This window comes from Pteropus vampyrus, unplaced genomic scaffold (genome assembly GCF_000151845.1).
Source record: "Pteropus vampyrus isolate Shadow unplaced genomic scaffold, Pvam_2.0 Scaffold19, whole genome shotgun sequence".
Classification (NCBI taxonomy): Eukaryota; Metazoa; Chordata; class Mammalia; order Chiroptera; family Pteropodidae; genus Pteropus; species Pteropus vampyrus.
The window spans coordinates 8,057,492-8,068,037 of NW_011888800.1; the positions used below are offsets into that span (position 1 = coordinate 8,057,492).

The following is a 10,546-nucleotide window of genomic DNA, read 5'->3' on the forward strand; positions in this document are numbered from 1 at the left end:
AATAATGATAAACTGGTACTCTTGTTCCCCTCTACCCCCAAACTGAGAAACAGGAAACATGGGGAAAAGAATACCTAGACCAGATTTAAGGTCACAGAGACTTCCTCATATAGATTAAATACTAGGCTCTTAAGATCTCTGGACTTAAAGGTTAAACTAGGTTTGTAAAAAGAGAACTGTCAATACATGGTACATAATAGCTCCTTAGCTAAGACAAAACTTCAGAAAATGACAGAGTAGTAGCTTTCTAAATGCTCTTGTCAGTTAACAGTCTGAACCTATCTACCTTTGTACCTTTCAGTTTCTCCTAATAAGCTTAGTTCCAGGACCACAAAATGTTTATCATTCTCACGAAGGCATTGCAATACTCATGCAATCCGAACACGAAACATTTCTTCAAAATCAGTTTACTTTCAAATAAAGGGCCATTTACAGGTTAAAGTTCTCTTTCTCTTCTTTTAAAGGATTAACCTTTCTTCCAGCCAAAGTTTATTAAAAATTCTTTATTTAGTGCATTCTCTCATTCAGAGAATAAACTTTGTAAACATAGGTTTTAAAATATTTTAGTAGTTTTTTGATAGGTAATTTGATAAGTAGAGTTATAAATACAAAAAGGGAAAAGGAATACTAGAAATAAGACATTATTTCTATCAAGGCTTCAGGAAAATCTTGATTATTAAAACACCTCTTGTGTCTTACAAGTGTTGCATATATGGTTTTAGCTCTTCAGAGCGCTCTACTAATAAGGCACCTGCAATAGTAAAGAATTTGCTACTGCAGCCTTGGGGAACATCTCTTAGTGTTGTTGCTTCTCTGGTGCTTCTCTGACAAAGTACACTTTTAATCAGGACAGTCACATATTTATATACATCCTAAATTCCAAGTATAAATACTGCAGTTGAACTAATAGACTGAAATAAAATCACAAATCCTTATTAACCATTAGCAGCCTCTCACAAATTATTTGAATTTCATAAAAATGTGAAATGTTAACACAGAGGTGGAATGGCAGCTGACTTTATGAAAGCTCACACATTGAAACTAAACATGAAATTTCAAGTTGTGGTATTGAGCTATTCTATTACCAGGCAGCATCCCCTCACTGTATAAATAGTAACTAGCTACTGGTTTCTTAAAGCCAAACTAATGGTGATTTTGAAGATCAACATTGTCCCATTGCCCTATCCACATGACTCAGAATGGAGAACTCTTCCTGTCTCTTAATTCCTTTTAGCTTATTTGAGATAAGGCCTGGAAAGGAAGAAGATTCAAATGAAATACAATCTTCTAGAGTATTGGCTCCTTACTGCAGATATCCTTGACAACAACAGGAGCCTCTGATTCCACCATTTTGCAACAGGTTCCAAATCCATGTCCCATAAGGATTCCCATGCTCCTGGAGAACATCATGCAAACTTCTTCTTGGTGGCCGTGAACCTCTCCATGTACTAAAAATCATGAAAGAAATATATATGTGTGTGTGTGTGGTATCTTGGCATGAGCAAGTACAAGCCTGTTTGGGACTTGGGTTTTTATATGATTTTTTTTTTTCATTTAGGTTTTCATTGGATGTGGTCCTTCATTTCCTACATAATCTACCTATTCTAAATGCAAATTTAAAACACATAGTTTTGGGGTCTTTTTAATTTATTTATATTTTAATAGGAAATCTATTAAAAGACAAAGATGCTTTACAATATACTACCAAGAGAAAAAGTCATCTTGGTATAGTACAAAAATTTGTACCAATACATCTTGAACATCTTGGTATAAGAATTGGCTGATTTTTAGAACCCACCTCCAAAATGGGGAACAAATCCTATTGATAAACAGGATTATACATACAGCCTATAGCTATAAACATGCATGTGGGTTACTTCGCTGTTCTGTTCTCTGGAGCAGAGACTAGAAATGCAGAAGTACACTCATACATACCTTATCATAGCCTTCTAGTTCTCGAAGTTTCTTTATTTCAAAAAGGTTGCCTTCCACAGCAAGCAGACAGATCTGGGAATCACTAAGGATGCTCTGTGGAAGCATGCTGAGCTCAAGGCAGTTCTCTTCCAGACGAAGAACTTTAAGGCGAGGACAGCAAGATATCTTTACTGAGACCTGAGAGATCTATTGAACAACAAAAAAGAATGATAGGAAAAAAGCATAATAAGCACTGTAATGGTTATTTTTTACTAAATTAAAACAAAAAAGCTTTACTTCACTATTTGTCCTAGTTCTTTTACCGCCTCCATTTTCTCACTACCTACTCATTCCAGAAGCCTGTGTCATCTAACTTCTGTTACTCCTCCACTTTTTTTGAAAAAAAAACAAAAAAACAAAAAAAACCTGGCTTTCTGAAGGTCACCAGTGGCTTTTTGGAAATTAAATTTTCTGATAATAAAAGCACTGCTCGTTATAGAAAATTTGAGAATCACACAAGTTTAAAGAAAAAAAAATTACCTGTAGTCCACCACCACAAAGTTTGGTACATTTACTGCCAGTCTTTTATGTGTACATAAATATTTGATTGTACCATCTAACCCCTTCCTTGAAACTCCCTGTTGTATCTAAGTGTTGGGATTTTCTTCCTATCTTTTGAGTTTTTCCTGATTTTTTGCTTCCCTTATTCCTAGGGACATTTTCAAGCAGTAGTCCCTAACACTTGATATTTGATCTTAATAAATGTTCTACTAAAAAGTTCATTAATTCTTAAAGCTATCATTTCTGTTAAGACCTCAAAATCTGTATCTGCATTCAAACCTCTCACCTCTACTCCACTCTTTTGTCTCCAGTTTTTAGTGCAACATTTCCAGTTTGATGATGTACCATCATAATCAACTCAGTGTGTCTGTTCTCCATAGCACCACTCTTGCAGGCCCTCAAGCTCAATACCAAGCAGTTATCTTTAATTCATTCACCTCTTTTGCCCATTAAATGCTCTAAGTCACCAAATTATATTTATTCCACCTAGTATCATCTCAGACCATCACCTGGGAACTTGTTAGAAATTCTCAGATCCCACCCCAGATCTGCTGAAACAGAAACACTAAGGGTGGGGGTCCAATGAGCTCTTTTTAACAAGCTCTCCTGGTTATTTTGATGCACACTAAAATCTGAGAACCACTGATAAAGGCATTAGCATAGGTGAATGTGGAGTAACTGCTCAACTAATACCTGTTGCTTACTAATTGTTTCCAAGTTTTTTCCAAATATTCACAATTTTTTTTCCAAAACTCAAAAACATACAAGAATATCCACTTAGGGAAAAGATGAGGCCAATCTCCTTGAACAAAGACAATTTCATCATAATGTAAGGTCACTACAAGCTAAAATAGTTTTGTCCCAGTGAAACATTATGCAGTGATTGGAATGTTATATTCAATATGGTAGCCACTAGCTGCATAGGGCTTTTGAGCACTTAAAATATGGCTAGTGGCAACTGGACCTGAATTTTTTTAATTAAATGAATTTTAATAGCTACATGTGGCTAATAGTTATTGTATCAGACTATAGACCTAGAAGCATAGACACTAGAAAAACTAAAGGCCACCTAGCAGTCTCACTATATTGAACTTTTTATCATCTGCCTTATGTCAACCAAAGATTGTTTCTCCAGTCAGACACATATTAACCAAAGAGCTTCCAAAATAATGGAAACATTTCAAATATTAAAATCAAGGCTGCCCAACAATGAAATGGGCTATCTCCAGAAAGCCTATTAGAGTTTTTCAGCAAAAGTTGGACACACACTTGACAAAGATGTCAAAAATAGGACAACTGAAATAGCTTTGATGTCCAACTCTGAGAACCTATGAGTTTAAAACCTCTTTCCCACTCTTCCTGACATAGCTCCTTGCTAGATGACTAGAGGCATGTTTGAAGAGGATCTGAAGAACTCTGAAGTTTGTGAGACAGTACTTTAATTTTTGAAATTATCTTACCCATTGTCCATCCCACCCTCAAAAAAACAAAAACAAAAACTGCACAACAAATATCCAATGTCTTAAGTAACTCCATGGCACTGTGGGCTTGGAAATTAGTCCAACCTGTAGAATATACCTCTCACTAGCTTCTCATGCCCAGCTCCATAACTGGTTATTCAGGAGACTGTAAACCCATATATATACCATAGAAAAAAAAACCTTTAAGCTCTAGACCTGGTTCTGGTTGAGGTTGAGTTCGATGACCTGCAGCTCCCCCACTATGTCAGGTATGCTCCGAATCTGGTTCTTGGAGAGATCCACCACATCCAGGTGCCGCAGGCTACAAAGTTGGGGTGGTAGTGCTCGCAGCTGGTTCCCAGAGAGGCTCAGGGTCTTGAGGGCAGACAGTTGCCCAAAGGTAGATGGCAGCTCTCTCAAGTGATTGTTGTTTAGGCTTAGCGTCTCTAGTTTTTTCAGATTGCATAACTCATCAGGAAGAACAGCTGGCAAAGAAAAAAAATGTAAAAACCTGAATCTGCATGGCAAGTTTACAAAAGCTATGGCAGCCTGCTGTGCCTCTTGTTAATATACAGAGAATTCCCACATGTGCCATTTTTAAGTATTGCATTTTTACCAACAGTCTTCAGAAGGTAAGGGTGCCATCAAAATACAGGAAAGCATTTATGTGTATCATGGATTACTTTTGTAAAGTGGCCTCTACACAATCTGACAGCAATTTTGTTGGATTTCCTATCCCGTTCTCCCTTCTCAATTAGCAAAATTAGGTGTGTTTACATCCCAAAGATAGTCTTCCGTTTCAAGTCCAAATTATCCCAGTACCAATCATTATACCACTAGAGGAGGCTTGTAGATGTAATTAACAAGAGAAAGCTTCAAGGACTCTGACATTTTCCTGCGTCTTGAGCTCTCTGAACGGTTTCATAACAACAACAAAGATCAGCTTGTAAGAGAACACCACCCTTCTTAACAGCTGATCAATAGTAAAAGCTTCCCAGGCGCAAAACCCATACTCAGTTTGTTGTTGTTCAAGGAGAGGCTCTTCAGCAGAGTGAACTTCCCTATAATCATAGGCGGTAGGCTCTCGATCTTGTTGTTGGACAAGTCGATGGTCCTGAGATTGCTCGTCAGCTTCTGCAACTCTGAAGGGAACTGGAGAAAGGGGTTCACAGCGCGGAGAATTCCTTACCGATTAACTTCACCTCCCCCGCTGTCCCTCTCCCTTTAAATTCCCTGGTCGGGACCCTCCCAGTCTCACCTCGGTCAGCCCACGGTCCTTAAGCTGAAAAACACCAGTTTTCTGAGCGGTTTCTACATGAGCGCGAAGGGCACTGTTTCCCATCTTAGCGCCACGGCTCGGGTCCCTGCGGAAAGGAAGTGCAGCTGTTAGCTCTGGATCCAGGAACCCAGCCAACCCATCGGCCTCCCGCCTGGGTCTCATAATCTACCTGTCACCTCCTGCAGATCTCTGGATCTTGGGGGCCAGCCCAAGAGTGGCAAAGAAGAAAGGGAAGAACAGACAGCCTGACCACCAAGGCCCCGGCACTTCTGAGGCTAGACGACGCTAGGAGCCTCGGGGATCGCCGCTAGGATCAGGGAGATTCGGATTCGCCTCCTACTCGTCAGCTCACAGCTGGCTGGGTTGGGAGAGACCCGGGACCCGCGCTAGCCCGGGAGGTGCTCCCTCTGCTTCCTCCCCGGTGGAAACGCCCTCTGACGTCATCGATCTGCGCGGCGTGCTAGCTTTTCGTTTTACTCATTCTCGAGCCCCCCGGGGAGGTTGGTCCCAGGTATGGCTTCGGCGAACCCGTGGGACCCGGCGTCGGCGCCAAACGCTGCCAGGCTACTGCTGGGTCATTTCGTAACTTCAGGGATGGTCACTCAGGTATGTAGGCAGCGATGGCGTCATTAAGGGGGTGCCCACGGTGGTGACAGAAGATGGCTCTGAAGTGGTGGTGCTGGCTGTGGGAGTGGCGTGAGGGTGCTGGCTAGGGGCGAGGTAGATGGAGCCCCTTCCAGGCAACAGCAGATACCGTTCTGCAGTGGGTTCTGCGAAAGCGGGGCTCTGAATAGATGGCGTTTCGAGTAAACGGTGTTTCAAGTGTCTGTCTGCAGGCCAGTTATCCGAGGTCAGCTCGTGGGAGATAATAAAAACCACTGTTTCCCTCGCTTTTTTTCATACAGTAATACCGCCTCTGTATTGTAATGGGTGACGGGGTTGGGAAATAACTGTTAGGTAGTTAAAACATACGTTCCCAAACAATGTTTGTTTGTGTGTGAGGTATTGAAGCACATTTGGGAGGTGCTGGGTTCAGGAGAGGGCCAGGGGAAGCGTACGTCCTTAAAAGCAAAAAAAAAGTAGTATTAATGAAAAAGACCCTAAAGAACTTGGAACATGAATCTAGGAAGGGATTAATTTTGAGAAGAGAGACGAGGGAGATTAGCTTAAGGGGTGCTAGTTTTAGATTGGGCAGGAGGAACATGTTCATAGGCCAAAGGGAAGGTGCCAATAGAGAAATGGAAGATGTGAGGGAATAATAGAATACACGTGGCAGAAGTGACAAAGGAATCTGGAAAGTGGGATTGAGAGAAATAAGGGAAAATTTTTTTAAATAATGAGGATGTGGAGGGATTTCACTAAAAAAGGAAACAAAGAAAATGTAAAATCATCTGCAGAGATTATTAGTATAAACGTGATGGAAGATTTATGGAAAATACACAACTTTTTATACTTAGAAGTGTCATTAGAGAATTCAACTACCTCACAGTATTTTTTTTTAATTGAACTTTTTTTTAAAAAAAAAAAAGCACAAAAACCCTACATACAAGAAAATAAAGCCTAAGGAGACCAAGAAATTTGCTCGAGGTCACTCAACTAATGAAGTAGTATTAGACACCAGAGCTCTCTTTTCTGACGTATCATCTCTAAAATGAACTGTGATAGATGATACTGTGACACTATCTTGAAAGATTTTAAACTTCTGTTGAAGAACTCTTCTGGATTACTTGAAGACCTAGTAACAAGACCTTATGGATTGTGGGGGAAACGAGTAGTATTAATGAATGCATTGGAAAATAGGCAAAACATAACCACAGCACTCACCAGTTCTTCCTTTCCTCAGTCTCTCTGACGTTTTCTTCCTACCAAGTTGCCTATTATTCTCAGTTGTTACCAGTTCTTTAACAATTTAATTTAATAAACTCATAAGACGTTTGGGATGTATCCCTCTAGAGCTATTGGTAGAAGATATAAACACCTAAAGGAGTAAGTCTCTGGTGAGAGAATTTTACGCATTGATGGGTGAGCTGTTTGTTCAAGTGGTGGTGGTTTTGGGGAAGATTTTCCTAGTGTCCTTTTAGGTAACAATAATTTCAGGTAACAATAATTAGACATTTACCTGTTTTGCCTGCAGGTAAAATCTGCCAATCTATAGCTTCTATAGTAAGATTGTTTTACAATCTTACTGCACTGATAGTTCCAATGAAGATTTATAGCGTGATTTTACTTTAAGCAAACGTTATATATGAAAACCTACTTATATTAGGATTTAGCATTGATTCTTTCAAAATGATGTGTTATATGATCCTTTTAAACAGTCCATCCCTCAAGTGCACATTCTCCCATATGCATTAAATATTAAGAGTAATACTTAAAATTGTGATATGATACAACTCTTCTAGAAAACATAGCTTGTTTGAGCTTTGTTTTGTTTTGATCTATCCATTGGAGAATGACATAATGAAAGAAAAGTAGCGTTAATTGTCTGCAGGATAATATAGCGTATATGCCTGAGGACTGCTTTAATGGCCTTACATTCTAGATATTTTTCAGGCAAACTTGAGTGAGTCATGGCATCTTGATCAAAGCTCTCTCTACTGGCAATGTGTAAGATAAGGATCTGGACCTACAAAAAGAACTCAGGAATACTACCTGAGTATTATAGTATTATATTGAGTATACAGTATTAGATATGATACTGTATATATGACTCAATTTCTCAATCTGTATCCTATCCTCCTCTACACTCTCTACACCATTTTAAAGCCTCTGGTCTTCTCTGCTTTACTGCTTCCCTTTTAATGTTTCTCAGCTAGAATTCAGCATGAAGAAAGGGCAGAAATAAGAAAGAGTGCACACAGATACAGGTGTGTGTGTGTGTGTGTGTGTGTGTGTGTGTGTGTGTGTGTGTGTTACACAGTTAGGATTTTTATATGAAGCATAAAAGTTCTGGATTTCAGTTTGTGCCTAACAAAAGAGTAAACAAAATACTGTAAACAGACCCGTTTTCTCAAGATTCTTTAATTTTTCAGGGTCCCTTGTCCTAGTGGCATGTAAACTATGTAATATATATAATAGCATTAGTCAATGGTAAAGACTTTTCTGTATTCCCCCAATCCTTGCTTTTTAAAATTTTTTGTTTATTTAGGTGTAGGGCTAAGTCACAATCCTCAAATAATTAGAATTTTTGTTTACTAGAGGAATTTGGCTGCTTTTTTTTTTCTCCTTTTCGGCTCTTCCTTTCTTGAACATTCTTATTTTCCCTCTTGCTTCTCTTACAAGGTCTTGATTAAGCTCCATTACCTTGTTCTTGAACCCAACAGGTTACTAGTTTGCAAATATACAACTAAGATTAGTGTATAAATATAGAAAGATGGAACAATACCAGAGAGTGAGTAGGTTACAGTAACAAAAGGGAGGTGTTTTACTTTCGTTTACCTTCTACCTAAGAGGGTGGAAAGAAAAGTAAGAGTCAGGCTGTTGTGATGGAAATGCAGTGGATTAGATGTGTTCTCATTTCAGCCCTGATTCACATTGGCAGTGTGAAGTTGGACTAACACTTCCCCAATGCTCAATTTTGCCATCAGTAAAATATCTTGTGTTATCTACCTCAGTGAATGATATAACTGTCTGTTCAGTCACCTGAAGTAGGATTCTTGGAGTCAGCGTTAACTACCTCTGACTACCTATATCTACCAGGATTTATCAGTTTCATCTTCCTAGAAACTCATATCTCTGCCTTCCTTTCCTTTTCAACTGCTACTGACCTAGTCCACATTCTCATCTTCTCACCTGAAATACTGTAGCAGCAACCTGTCTCAACCTCTAGTCCACCCCTCTACTAGTTTCATTTCGTTTTTTGTTTTATGTTATTGGCTAATTACTAAAGTGTTCTGTTTTATTGTAAAATCCACATAACAAAATTTTCAATTTTAACCATCTTAAAGTATAGAAGTCAGTGGCATGAAGTACAGTCACAATGCTGTGAAACTATTTTTAGAACTTTTTTTAATCATCCCCAGAGGTAACCCCATACTCATTAAGCAAGTCACTCCCCATCCCTTCTCCCCAGCCCCATTCATTTTCTTTTTCATACTACCCCCATTTAAATTTCTAAAATATATATCACGTATGATTATGTTACTTCTTCACTAGTAAACTTTCAATTGCTCTAATTTCTGCATAATGATTGTTTGTCACAGCTATCAATATCTTCCATGATTCTGCAGGAAACTGTTTCTAAGTTCCTCTTCCCCTTCTCACGTAAATATTAATACTAACAGTTATTGAGCATTTATAATGTTAAGTTCTCTCTATCTAGAATACTCTTTTTCTTCCCTTCCTTCATGAGCTTGTTAAGGGCAGAGAGCTTTATTTCTGGACTCTAAAATTTGAATTTCATATAATTTTCATGTGTCACAAAATATTATTTTTCTCTAGATTTTTCCTCCCAACAATTGAAAAATATATAAACCATTCTTAGCTCATGGGCTGTAAAAAAACAGGCAGTGGGCTACATTTACCTCATGGATTCTAGTTTCCTAACCCCTGGCCTATTTGATCTCTAAAGTTCTTTCCTATGCTAACATTGTAGAAAAGCAGAAGACACAGAAAATTATGGATAAGGCCAAGGGATGAACATGATGATATTCTTATTCTGAGATAACCTGCAATTTAAGGAGGCAATATCACAACATGAAAGGATGAAAAGGAAGGGGTAACCTTTTTAGAAGAATAATTATTCCTAGATAAAACATTCCTTTAAGAGAGTGAGAATGTGAAAAAGAAATAGTGTGAATGACTTATAGCCAATAGAGGTCATTTAATAAATCAAATAAGTTTTGGTCATTTCTGTAGAGGTGATTCTCCACCAACCTCAGCCTTAGAATCCTCTGATAAGCTAGCTATAAGTAATACAAATCTATTGTGCCTGGTACTTTAGGAAATAATATAAAGTGATTAAGTCTTATTTGTTTTTCTTATTTTTTAAATATTTGAGCAAAGGATTTGTGATAGTGGAAGCTTTAAAAACAAGAAATACACATTGTTACTGTTCTACTCTGTACTTCATTTTTCAGGGGCAGTGATGGATGTAGTATCGCCTCATATTTTAGACTCATGGGCATGCTTTTCAATGCACATAGAAACTTTTGACATACTGCTGCTTTCTCGTTTCACTTTCCAATAGGAGATGTTAAATATATCTAAGAAACCTGCTTCTTGCTTTGTGAAATTCTCCAGGCTACAGCACATCACAGATATTCAAGCTGAAATCAACCAGGTAAATCATTGAACTTTTTACTTTCTACTTCTAGTACAGGGGGGAAAAAAA

At 38.4% G+C, this 10,546-nt stretch overlaps 2 protein-coding genes across 2 annotated transcripts in view; one reads left to right on the forward strand and one right to left on the reverse strand.

The window, feature by feature from the left end:
* Window positions 1-391: 391 nt before the first annotated feature.
* On the reverse strand, window positions 392-5,607 carry LRRC57 (leucine rich repeat containing 57). The gene is made up of 6 exons (XM_011354977.2): window positions 5,391-5,607; window positions 5,194-5,299; window positions 4,949-5,087; window positions 4,152-4,420; window positions 1,936-2,121; window positions 392-1,448 (listed from the first exon to the last, which is right to left on the reverse strand). The coding sequence occupies exons 2-6, from the start codon at window positions 5,275-5,277 to the stop codon at window positions 1,407-1,409; spliced, it is 720 nt and encodes a 239-aa protein (XP_011353279.1). The 5' UTR covers window positions 5,278-5,299; window positions 5,391-5,607; the 3' UTR covers window positions 392-1,406.
* Window positions 5,608-5,645: 38 nt separating this feature from the next.
* HAUS2 (HAUS augmin like complex subunit 2) overlaps window positions 5,646-10,546 on the forward strand; it is a 10,803-nt gene continuing 5,902 nt past the window's right edge. The window contains exons 1-3 of the mRNA XM_023527797.1: window positions 5,646-5,820; window positions 6,312-6,378; window positions 7,533-7,541. Coding sequence (XP_023383565.1) covers window positions 5,728-5,820; window positions 6,312-6,378; window positions 7,533-7,541 — 169 coding nt within the window. The 5' untranslated portion in view covers window positions 5,646-5,727. The remainder of the gene's footprint in view (window positions 5,821-6,311; window positions 6,379-7,532; window positions 7,542-10,546) is intronic.

Coding starts and splice junctions, on each gene's coding strand:
- LRRC57 (XM_011354977.2), bottom strand. CDS start 5,277: ATGGGAAACAGTGCCCTTCGCGCTCATGTAGAAACCGCTCAGAAAACT. Junction 2,122..4,151: donor TCAACCTCAACCAGAACCAG/GTCTAGAGCTTA, acceptor GTTGTTCAATAG/ATCTCTCAGGTCTCAGTAAA. Junction 1,449..1,935: donor AACTAGAAGGCTATGATAAG/GTATGTATGAGT, acceptor CATGATTTTTAG/TACATGGAGAGGTTCACGGC.